The sequence below is a fragment of the Podarcis bocagei genome (assembly GCF_964188305.1).
Source record: "Podarcis bocagei genome assembly, chromosome: 15".
NCBI classification, from domain to species: domain Eukaryota; kingdom Metazoa; phylum Chordata; class Lepidosauria; order Squamata; family Lacertidae; genus Podarcis; species Podarcis bocagei.
The window spans coordinates 28,947,474-28,960,111 of NC_138141.1; the positions used below are offsets into that span (position 1 = coordinate 28,947,474).

At 42.7% G+C, this 12,638-nt stretch overlaps 1 protein-coding gene across 6 annotated transcripts in view; it reads left to right on the forward strand.

Moving 5' to 3' along the window:
• Window positions 1-12,638, forward strand: part of APLP2 (amyloid beta precursor like protein 2) — a 56,779-nt gene that overhangs the window by 39,364 nt on the left and 4,777 nt on the right. For 3 of the 6 annotated variants that reach the window (XM_081172518.1, XM_081172520.1, XM_081172522.1), the window contains 7 exons: window positions 2,560-2,690; window positions 3,132-3,206; window positions 4,846-5,004; window positions 5,384-5,512; window positions 7,937-8,036; window positions 8,321-8,494; window positions 9,067-9,102. In XM_081172518.1, the coding sequence (XP_081028644.1) occupies window positions 2,560-2,690; window positions 3,132-3,206; window positions 4,846-5,004; window positions 5,384-5,512; window positions 7,937-8,036; window positions 8,321-8,494; window positions 9,067-9,102 (804 nt within the window). The remainder of the gene's footprint in view (window positions 1-2,559; window positions 2,691-3,131; window positions 3,207-4,845; window positions 5,005-5,383; window positions 5,513-7,936; window positions 8,037-8,320; window positions 8,495-9,066; window positions 9,103-12,638) is intronic. The other 3 variants (XM_081172521.1, XM_081172523.1, XM_081172519.1) reach the window with 1 other exon arrangement.

Consider the following 12,638-nt stretch of genomic DNA (forward strand, 5'->3'; position numbering starts at 1 on the left):
TGTGTGTAGCCTTGTTCTATGAATCCTGGTGTCTGCTGAAACGCTGTCTGTCCTGCAGTAGTCTTTCTTGTCTGTGCTGCTTTAGGTTTTAGATCCAGCTTATGTTTCTGCAGCTTGGGAAGACTGGCTTCCCCTTCACACACTGGTCTGCTTTTCTAAACGCATCTCACCTTTGCAAGGTCAATGAAGGCTCAATTGATCCCTTTCTACTTTTTGCAGTTGGAATTGAACATTTTTGTTTGTTAAAACTGCTGCCCTTGTTCACCTCAGCTGACCTCCTTTCTTACTCCCTTCCCATGGAATCCTGCATCTTTTCAAACACTTCCTCCATATGTAGCTATTGGTATGAGATACACACTGGTACTCTCCCTCCCTTCCCCTTTTTTTGAATGGAAGATACTGCTTCATTTTCTGCACCATTAGAAATATGAGCTACAGCTTGATGACTCTATTTGATAGCTTGAGGCTTTTGCCTGCTCTCACAATAAAATATCCCCCCCAAAATTAAGTTATTGTTAAATTCCAGCACTTTCCTTTTTGGCTGTTGCAGAGGCCTTTTGAAAGGCCTTTTTTGTGCTTTCTAGGGCTTGGCAGTCTGTCTATACAGCAGTAATCCTGTTTACAAAATGGGTTCCATGCAAAGGCTTTTGATTAGGTTGATCTGATTGAAGTGGTGGAATAAAAGATGCGGATGTCAGGAGCTTTTTGGACAAAAGTTCATCCCATCCGAGAAGGATTTGGGGGTGGAAATTGGAGCCTCCATATCAAAGCCTGATTCAGAAACACTAAACAGTATGCGACACATCCAGTCTTGGCTTCCATCTGCAGAGAGAGAGAATGCCTTTTTTACATGTGCAATGTGTGCTGTCTTGCCACTGTTTCACTTAATGCTTACCATGCTGAACTAAAAATGTTGTGGGTTCGAGTGCCGTGTTGCGACTCCCGCTCAGGGCTTTATACAAGGTATTGGATGAAATGTGCAGTTCTGTGAACAAAATCTTCCTGCCTGAAAGCAGTTCAATTTGATATGAGATTTATTGACTTCAAAATGGATTGATCCAGGTGATCAGGATTTGTGATGAACTCATTCTTGCATAGATATTGAGTGATGGCTCTCATTTACTTAAAGTATATTTTTATTTCCTTAAAACATTAGTACCCCATCTTTTTACCAAATGTATGCAAGGTAGCTAACCAAATAATTGAACAAGAACAATATTTTTAAAATGCTTCTGGAGGAAGAAGATAGAAGCCCAAGTAGATATAATTCTGTTTGTCATCGGGGGGGGGGGGGATATCAGAATTCAAACTCTGGAATGCAAGCATTGGTTGCGACAACAGGAAAAAGTCCTGTCCCCGGTCACAGTATTGGTTCAGATAGCATGGGTTCCAGGAGCAGGACTATTGATCTCTGCACAGAAGCAGGTTTATATGAGAGACAGCAGTCCTTCAGATATCCTGGTCCTAGATGGTTTGATGATTCCTAACACTAATTGCTCTTTGCTTCAGAATGGGTCAGGATGCAGACCATGCCCCAGCGATAAGCTGGAAAAGGCATAAACAACAACCTGTCACTTAAAGATAATATAGTCATACCTCGGGATGAATACGCTTCAGGTTAGGCAAATTCGGGTTGCGCTCTGCGGTGACCCGGAAGTAATGGAGCCGTTACTTCCAAGTTTCGCCACGCGCGCACGCGCAGACCGTCAAAATGACGTCATGCGCAGAAGCGCCGAAATGTGACCCGCGCGGACACGGGTTACGTTCGCTTCGGGATGTGAACGGGGCTCCGGAACGGATCCCGTTCGCATCCCGAGGTACCACTGTACTGTAGAATGAACAACAGTTAGGAAAGTCCTAATGGCAAAAATATGGTCTAGTCTCATCCTTTCCACTTTGGAAAGATGTCCAATTTGCTGCACAAGTCAATGTTTTTACTGTGCCTCTTTGTGCTGCATAGCTCTCTCTCTCTCTCTCTGTGTGTGTGTGTGTGTGTGTGTGTGCGTGCGCGTGCGTGTGCGTGCGTGTGCGTGTGTGTGTGTGTGTGTGTGTGTGTGAGAGAGAGAGAGAGAGAGAGAGAGAGAGAGATTCCATATCACCTGATAAAGCTATTGGGGGCAAATGAAGTTTGAAGTGTGTAAATCTCTCCTTGGGGACTGAATATCTGAAAAATCTGGACATTTCTGCACTTACGATCTGTGGGTAGTTTCACTGAGCAACAAATGTATGCAGCCTTGCATAAACCTCTTGCGAGATTAAAAGCAGCATTCTAAGCAATGGTTTGGTTACTGATCCTGCATAATACTTGCCCACTGTTGGAGAATGGGGTGGTTTTAGAGATATGTTACTTGTCTTTCTGTAATACCATGTGAGGTGCTGTAGAAAATTGGCAATTGATAGAAGCGAGAAAGGAGTTCTGGAAGGGATTGTTAAAGCCTGTTTCTGAGAGGGGAACCACTGGCAGCATGTTCCCCCTGCTCTGGCACCCTTAGTTACAGCAGCAGCTGACTGATCCAGGGCCATTGACACAACGGGTCCTGTCTTCTGTCATCTCCCCAGTTCCTCCTACTCCTGTGCCTACTGATGATGTGGATGTCTACTTTGAAACACCAGCTGACGACAATGAGCATGCCCGTTTCCAGAAAGCAAAAGAACAGCTAGAGGTTCGACATCACAACCGCATGGATCGGGTGAGCCTCCTCTTAAACTGTAGCAGGGCTGCCCTTGTTCTACAAATTCAACTCTGCAACCTCGTTGTGGTTAGCCAGCTGTCTCCAAGCCATCGACTTCAGGCTTTTGCTTTTTAGTTGGGCCAAGTATTATTTTTTTAAGTTATCTTTTTGGATGGTAAAAGCAATAAACCCTCCAAGCCAAATTGCTCCCTTGAGAGCCTAAATTAGAATTGTCTTTCCACAACAGGATTTTTTCTCTGCAGCTTTCTGTTAAACCTTTAACAAATAGTTTTTGGTATTTTTGTTTTTTGTTTTTAAAAATATGTTTATATTGGAAACAGCTGTGGAAATTGTATTGAGTGGTGTATTAAATAACCTAAATGAACTTGGTGTGTTACATATGGATCAGCCACGCTTGCCCTTACGGACCAAATTTGTGTCTCTTTCTGACCTGTTTAGGTGAAGAAGGAATGGGAAGAAGCAGAGCGCCAGGCTAAGAATCTCCCGAAGGCCGAAAGGCAAACTCTCATGCAGGTAAACTATTAGAGTGAAGTGGGTTGTTCTCTCCCAGAGCATGAATGGATGGATGGCTTTTACAGTTTCTCAACAGTCAGAATAAGACCACTAACTTAACTGTTTTTGCCATCTAGCTGTTGACCTAGGGATGTCTTGTTTCTCATTCATGGGGTTATTTTTCCATTCTTGGATTCAGTGCTCCTTAGTACCCACTGCTCTTCTGGCTGGTAGGAGAAGATGAAATCAACCACTGAGCATGTTGGTGGCTTGTGAAAATAGAACTGTAGAAAACCAGCCATGTTTGCTTCAGCTGAGAGTGCTCAGATGTGGCCCATTTGAAGAACCCACAGATCTTATTTGTTCAAAACTGGTGAAAACCCATGAGGATGAGGAAACCACCTTCCTGGTAAAATAGGTTTGAGAATAAAATCTGCTGTGGCTTTTCGTTAGTTGTGTCCTAGAAGTTGGTTCATACCAGCCGAGAAACATGTAGAGAACAGAATGGTTTGCAAATGAACAATTCCAAATTGATTTTCTTCTATTATCTTTTTAAAATTGTGTTTGCCTTTATTGCCTTTAAATTGGTTTGCAGTGGCATAAGCAAATTTGTTTTCTCTTCATGGCAGAAAATAACAAAATGCCATTTTTTCTAATTTAGCCTTATAAAAATGCAAAGTTTCATACAAGCTAGTAGCAAAAAATACAAAGTTTCATACAAGCTACTAGCAAAAAACCACCAGCCTCCTATTCTTCTAAAATTAAACTGCTCAATCACTTCATCCTGGAGGATTGTAAGGTTGAGGTTTGGAACCTTAGGAAGTAGTTAAGGTGCTGGACCCTCAGTTCAGACATTATTTATTTACAGTATTTATGACCCACTCTTCATTGAATGTTTTCAATCCCAGAGCAGAGAACACATTAATAAAAATAAACAGAGAGGAAGAATATACAAAAATTACAAAATCATATAAACAGGACAAATAAGCAACTAAACAATTCAGTTATAAGGCAAACAAACAAACTTACAGCAACATAAATTAATATTTCCAATTTAACAAAATATGGACCTCAAGGTCAGCAGGGCTGCCAAGTAGTGATACTCGGATGGATTTTCTGGCCTACCCAATCTTTCTTTTCCTTACTAGCTGGTAGAGACAGGGTCTTGAAAACAGCGCCTTAGCAGAAATGCATGGGTTCCTGGAGAGGAGAAAGTGGCTGTTCTGCTTCTCCAATGTTGTGACCACCACCTCCTCTCTGAGAGGCTGTACATTCACACTAAGCCATGGTTTGGCTTTGGACTACATTTGAATTGAGCCATTGGCAGGCTTTTGGCAAGCCCTCAACCTGTTTGCTGTTACTGAATAGGCAAATGGTCACCAGTGCTAAAATAGTTATTCAACTCTGTATCCTGAGAGTGACTGCAGTGTTAGATTATCCACTGACTGCAAGGTTTTTTTGCATTTTCTGTTCCAAACCAGTTTTGGACTAAGTTGCAAAGACTGCTACTCCAGCTGCAGAATACACCTACCATGATATAGGTCTGTCTCCCAGGCGTCTTTCAGGTGCTGTCTGACTAAATGCATCTGAAAGTAGCTAATCAGAATAGCAGTAAATAATCTCTTTGCCACCTGTTAACTGCACCATTTTCCTTCTGCAGCGATTCCAGGCAATGGCTAAATCTCTAGAGAAGGAAGCAGCCAGTGAGAAGCAGCAGCTGGTGGAGACTCATCTCGCTCGTGTGGAAGCCATGCTGGATGACCGCCGTCGCATTGCCCTGGAAAATTACCTAGTTGCTCTGCAGACCGATTCTCCGCGGGTACGTTCCCCTTGGGATGTTTCAAGTACATGCATTAAAGGGAAGGCCAGGAGTGTCTGGAAGAAGTGCAAACATTGACAGCTAGTGGAAGAAAAGGGTGGGTGGGAAAAGAGGCAATAATTGATTGAGCAGCTGTAAGGTAGGCATTCTGGGTGTATAGCATTAGTATAATGGCTGCTGAATTTTCCTATAAATCTGAATCCTGTCCAGATATGTTTTGCCTGGCCTAGCTCCAGCTTCTTGCCTGTGCTGCTGCAGCAGCTCATGTGTCTTGTGCTTGCTATATCACAATATTTTTGGACCTTAAGGGGCACAGTTGAAATCACTGGACAGTCTTCCATTCTCTATTGGCTCACCAGTTTGGTTTAACTTCCCACAGCCTCACCGTATCCTGCAAGCCCTGAAGCGTTACGTCCGGGCAGAGAACAAAGACCGCCTGCACACGATCCGCCATTACCAGCACGTTTTGGCTGTTGATCCAGAAAAGGCAGCACAGATGAAATCGCAGGTACAGAATAATCTCTGGGAAACATTTTGTCCCACGTTTTAAGACCCACTCCTAGCTGGGTGTGGCAGTTTATCTCTTCTGCCGAAATGTGCAGACTTTGAGCTGGTTTGGACATCACAATGAACCATAGTCCTTCTGTGCATTTTTGGTATTAACATGGGATGTGCCTGTTAAACAAAAATAGTGCCTATTTACATTAACCAGAGTTACACAGCTGGGGGCGGGGGTTACTTTTGGGTGCCAGCTGGAAGATATATGAAACATGGCCACTTCTTGAACTGACAGCACCCATCCCTGATGCATCATTTATTTTGTTGTGCCCATACTGACTCTGCGCTTGTCCTGCTGGCTTGTTGACTGTAATCACTTTCTTGGATTTCTCATGCATCTTTTGCTTTTACTACTTGCCAAAACCTTCTCCCCTTCTTAGCAGAAGTATATCATGAGTGTTGAGGCAAAGCATAGAAGCATTTGATCACTTACCCAAGGCTTCATTTTTGAGGAGCAAATTTTCCTCATTCTTTTCTCTCTCATGCATTTTCCACCAAGCTACCTCTGAGCAATTTTGCGTTCCTGTTTTAAATTTTGTTTCATAGCCAGGATTGTCGTCTTTGTGACTGAGAGGGTGAGAAGGAAAAAAGGGAAGGCATTAGAAGGCCTTGCCAAGGTCACTAGCAGAGCTGGAAGCCAGTTTTCTGTAAGATGGGTGCCTTCCTGCTAGACAGCGCTGCTTCTGAGCTCTGCCAAGTGATGTTCTTTCAAAGAAAAGAACTGCCAAAGGTGATAAGTGGTTATTTTGCGTTGAATTCAGTAACTTACATTGTCTGCTTGAGAAGCAGGACTGGAGCATGAACCCAATTTCACCCAGCAGCAGTGGAAAATGCTTTCCCATTTGCTTAGATTGCTTAGTTTGGTAATGCTGAAATCCATGCTGCAGATCTAAGTGTATTCACATTTGTACTCTCCAGTGCTGGGGAGTTTTCTGAATGTTTTCCCTTTAGTCATTTGACTGACAAATGTTTCCCGGTTCTTTAGTTTTGGCCCATCCTACTCGGATACCTTTTGTGTCATGCAAACTTGTCTTTCCAGGGGATGGAGTCCTGTCTTCACACAGCCAGCTCACTTGATTGAGCAGTGTCCCTGCTTGTAAACCGGAGGCTTAGGCCACGATGGGCAGGCTGTGTCGCTGACCAATTGACATGCAAGGGACATGGGTGATCCCTTTCGATTCCTTACATTTTGGATTCACATCAAGCTCCTTGATCGATCCAGGAGATTGACAGACTGCCACGTGGAAAATTAAATTGCTTTCCTTCTTCTCTTTAAAAGTCAGATACACTTCAGACCATAAGAAGCAGTTCATTAGTGTTCCAGCTTGGTTATCCATATTAATGCATTCCAGACCAGCTCCGTGGAAGCCATTAATGTGCAGCACCCTCTGCAGGTCAAATACATGGTAGCCATAAATTCAAGAAGCCAGTGGGAAAGGTTGTGCCTGTGTACAGAAACAGGAACCTGGGTTGTAGATATGAAACCACACCCGGCCATTTTGTCCAGGCAAGCCTCCCTGAACAAAGGCCAGCATTGTAAGAGAATGTTACTGCCTCTGCTTTGAACAAAGTGCTGTTAAGCTATGTAACCTCTCCTGAGAAAGCTGTTGCTTAGGGTAATGTACCATGGGGGAGTATTATTTTATGCTAGTTGTATTGGAAGCATAAGCATGACCCTTCAGATCTATATAGAGCTATACATAGATTCATGCAGATTTTTCTTCTGCTACTTAATATAAATTATTGATGGGTCTGGAAGGAGTCTTCCCTTGCCAGGCACCCAACTGGACAAACTTCTGAGGTTCTCAGGATTATGGCTTAAATTGCAGGGAAACTGGGTCTTTTCTCACTGTAGAGAACCTGCTATTGTTCTCCTTTTCCTTTTCCTCACCATTGCTTTAGCAACAACAACAAAAGTTTTCTTACATCCTGTATTAGGGTGAAACCCAATGCCTGAGTTGCCCAGTTAAGGTGACCTAACAGCGCATAGTTATCTTATGGGTTCCTCAGTCACAGTATGTGGCGATGAACACTAGCTTTGTATCTTTCTATGTAAAGATTAGAACAGCCCTCCTGGATCAGGACAAAGGCCTACCTAGTCCAGCAGAATACAGTAAACTAAAACATCTACCATGCAGAATGCAGTAAACCAGACACTTCTGGAGCCCAAATGCAGGATTTGAGTGCAAGAGCACTCTCCCCGCTTGTGAATCCCAGAAGCTGCCTCTGACAGTGGAGGTGGAATATAGCCATCATGGCTAGTAGCCAGAGGCAGCAAATGTGAGGATTCTAAAACTCTTTATCTCTAGAGCAGACTTGTTTAAGTAAAAATAGAATTGATACTCTTTGTGAACTCTGCCCTCTCTCTTGGTAGGTGATGACGCATCTCCATGTGATTGAAGAGAGAATGAACCAAAGTCTGTCCCTGCTCTACAAGGTACCTTATGTGGCAGAAGAAATCCAAAGTGAGATTGGTTAGTACCTTTGACCTTTTTTTTACGATCCCTAAACTAGTTCGCCAAAAGCACCAAAGCATTTTGGCACCAGAGATCAACAACAACAACAACAACAACAACAACAAAATAGCAGTACAAACGAAGTATATACTTGTGAAAAGTTCCACCCCGAGTATCTAGCAAATTATTTCCTCCATAGACGAATAAAAATAATCCTGACTCGAATCCAAGAGGTTGTGTTGAGTTTCTTGGAAACATCTTCATAGGGCAACACTTTCTAACTGAGCAACTACTGCTTACAGATGAGCTCCTTCAAGAGCAGCGGGCTGACATGGACCAGTTTACATCTTCCATCTCCGAATCTCCCGTGGACGTCCATGTGAGCTCTGAAGAGAGTGAAGAGTCTCCCCTTTTTGATGGCAAGCCCTTCCGTCCATTCCAGGTGAAAACTTTCCCAGCCTCACTGGAAAATGAAGGTATGTAGAATTGTGAAAGTGCTGCTGTATCTGGCCTGAGCTGACGCCATAGATCAGCTACCCAGGTTAAGATACTTGTCCTCACTTTTATTCTGGATATTTTTCTTGCCAGAGCTGCTTTAAAAGTAGCTCCTGACAAAAGAGCAAGTAGGCAGCTGGTTTCTAATTGTGTCAGACGTTGTCATGTTGAGGCGCCTCCAATTCTATATTCCTTTTTAAGTTTAGTATTCTGATTTTAATTTGAGCACATGACAATGCAATAATGATCTAGCTTTGCTTTCTTCCCCGGATGCTTATTTTATTTTGAAGCTTGGCTGTGAATTAATTCCCATTTTCTTTCATAGGGCCCTTAGCCCAAGCTCAGTTTCATTGCACCTGTTGCTTGCTTTCTGCTGTTCAAAAGTTGGAATAAAACAAAAGAAGCTAGAACTTGCTATTAATCGCTAATCTAAATGTTGCCCAGGATCTGAGTTAGAAATCGTACACAAGCCTTTTTCTTTTCTCTCCTCTTAATCTCCTTTCTCTGCTATTTTTTTTTTTTTTTTGTTCTTGTGTTTTCCCGCCTGCTATAGATTCTCAGCCGGATTTGTACCATCCAGTGAAAAAAGGTTGGTTCTAAGCTGATCCCTCAAAACGCCTTTTGTCATGCCCCCTGCCTTTCCAGTGTGTTCTGATAGCTTTTGCTTTTAGTTTCATAACATCAACTTCCACCTCCCTCCCTTCTGCTGATATAAAGCTTCAGAGATTAAAGTAGCCACCCCCTGTGCAGAACGAGTCAGTTTGGCTGCCTCTGATTAGTTGGCTATTGTTCCAAACATGGTAAATGGTATACATACAGTGTTGGTAACTTTGTAATACTGGTTTTAGATATGAGAGTTTGGTGTTCTCTAGCATTGGTAGTAGCATAGTGTTGTGAATGCTAATCAGTTTGTTTTTAGAGCTACTTGGGTGAAATATCAGTTTTATTTTAATTGCCCTTTCCCATCTGTTCTTCATCATAAACATTATATGGAATGACAAAGCTTGAGTTGGGCAGATCTTTTGGAATTCTACAGGTTAAAATATGTCCTACTCTGTACAGAAAGACAGAACACTGCTATTCCGTATGAAATACCTTGCAAGGCGTGTTGACCCACAGTGTTTCCAATGGACAAGGCATATTTGCCAAAATGCACACAGCTGCAAATTCCATAAGCCTTCTTTCATTGGGGTTGGAGACCCATGTGCAGGATCCTTTCCTCAGTTTCTCTTCTGGTGTGTTTATTTTTACTGACTTACGTTCCAAGTCCTGCTTTGTAGCAAAAGCTTCTTTTTGAACAAAAGGTGCAACAACTGTTTAGAGGTTGTCCTCTTCTCAGTGTGGGCTGTGTTGCATTTCAGCACCTCATAGTGGTATTAAGGACTGACACTCTTTACTCTTTTCCATAGTGCATCAGGCTTTTTTTATAATTACTGACTCTGAAGCTACTAGAAAAATCTTAGCAAGTCTCATGCTTCTTGAATCAAGTTTCAACATGAATAAGCAACCGGTGCAGCTGCTTCAGGAAAAGGGTTATGCTAATTCTGAGAGCTGCCTTAGCTAGCACCGCTGTTCTGCTGCAGACCAGCTTCAAGGGCAGTCCCACATAAAATGCATTGTAATAGTCTAATCTGGAGGTCACCAGAGCATGGAATCCAGTGGCCAAGTCATTCCTGTGCAGAAAGAGCTGGAGCTGGTGTATCAACTGGAGCTAGAAATAGACTCTCCTGTCCAACAAGGCCACCCGAGCCTCCAGCAACAAATGATGGATTGGGGAGTTCTTGCAGGCTATGCACCTGCTCCTCCTTGTGGGCAGCAACCATGTACGGAGCAAGCCATTTCCTTGCAAACATAACACCTCTGTTTTACCTGAATCCAGCCTCAATTTATTGGCCCACATCCAGACCATCGCCACCTCCAAACCTGGAATACAATTGACGCTCTTGTCCATTGAAACTGATTTGTTCTGTCTTCATAACTGCCCTGGAGTGAGCTTCACCTCGCTAGGTAAACACGGCTGACCCAAACCAAGAGGAAACAGAACATTTTGCAGTCCATTCTCAGCTGAGTTGAGGCAGCTGTGAACTGTGGTGCATTTGTTCCTGCCTTCCTTTCCTGTTTTGTTGGGGTTTTTTTTAGCACAGTGCCTGCCAGCTAGAGCTGCTTTTTACCCAGAGATGTATGTGAGATATAAAGAGCTTTTCCTCCAACAACTATTCCACTTAAGGCTGTTAAATGGTGCAGAACTATCTAATGGTACCTGTCTTAGCTGCCGAATTCCCTGCCCGAAGCCTTTGCTGTGCTGGCTCCTGAGAACTGGAAGTGCCAGAGAAAGGCCTATAAAGGCCTGAGGTGGACTAACCTGGAATGGTTAGGCTGAAAGTCTTTAGAAAATATCAATGATTGACTTTCACACACAAAAAAGCTACCAGGCTTAGTGAGCAAGGTGGACTTCCTAGAGCATGATTGGAATCTGAAATGGCATTTCCTGAGCAACTTAGGCAGAGGCAGTAAAATCAGACACCTTGTCATGGATTGCTTTTAGTGGAACAGGTGAGCTGGGTTCCTTGACCAAATAGAGCACTTTGGTTTAAATACAACCAATTTTCTGCAACCAACTCAGTGCTTATGCAAAAGAAAAAGAAAAAAAGAAATAAATAAATTCTGATATGGATATCCCCTCACATGTACTCCAGCTTTAAATAAATGGGTTTTAATATTTGCACTGTTTCCTTAAAAACTAATATTCTCAGTTTCAAGAAAATGTTCCTAAAGGTGTTGGTGAGGTCCTAGTAGAAATAGATTGGCAAATGTAAATATAAAATGGATGCATATAGACAATAGAGACAGAACAAGGCACATGCATGTCCACAGTGTAATTTGAAATCCTTTAGCATCTCTTTAAATAAATGTACATAAGTAGTTCACTTGAAAAGGTCACACAGTGTAAATCTTTGCTCAGCCATAAATGGGGCGGAGAATTATGCATGCCACTTTGAGTTCCTTGGAGGAAAGGGGGGATAGAAATGTCAACAACAATACTGTTTTTGGAAAATAATTTTATATTAATCAATGGTGTGACATTAACGCCAAACATTCATAAGGCCCAGATAAACCTGCAAACTTCTTGATCACGTCTGCAAATTGGCAATGTATTATGTGACACGAATATAGCTGTGTACTATATTTATATATTGGTTTGGAAGCTAACATGGCTTACATTCACTTTGTGAAGTACATCACAACAGTTAGCCCAGATGTATTTAAGGTCTTTAAGAGGTCTTTAAGCAGAGGCTTGACAACCATATGTTAGGAGTGCTCTGATGCTGTTTCCTGCTTGGCAGGGGGTTGGACTCGATGGCCCTTGTGGTCTCTTCCAACTCTATGATTCTATGATTCTATGATTGGCTTCCTTGTTTGAGCGTACCTCAGTGTGCCTATCGTCCTATGCCTGCCTGGTGAGCAGAATACAGTGACCCTGCAACTTACACACACTTAACTTGTGCACATTCAGTTTTATGTGCATAGCTAAAAAGAACAAAAATTGGAAAGGGGGGAAAACAACCCCACCCACCATTTAACCCAATGTGTTTTCACTATACGTGACTTTGGCTTTAGATGCGCTTCCCAGAATGTAACCCCCATGTAAGTTTGTAGGCTTACTGTACTTGAACCACGAAGGTGTTTGCCTTTTAAAATGAGCTAACGTGTCACCAGCAGATGGAATAGATCAGCTTTCATTTCATAGGCACAAAGGGAGCTGGGTCAGTTTACTTGGCACCCTTGATGCAGGATCAGTCCCCCACCACAATGCTTCGTCTCTTTCTGCTTGCTGTTTTTAGACTTCCTTTGGTGTCGGCATCCTATATGATGTCTAACTTTCCCACATGCTCTAGGCAAAATGTGACTGCACCACTATTTGGCATTTTCAGGCAGTAAAAACAAAAGAAAGTCAATGTGACAGATGCCCCAAAACACAATTAATCATTCACGTGCCCTCAAAGAACCTTGCTAACAGAATACATGAACTCGTCCCTGAGCACAACAAATGGTAGGGCAAGACATGCAATCAGTTATGAAGTGTTTAACTGGTGTATATTGTATTTCCTTTGCACCATACGAGGC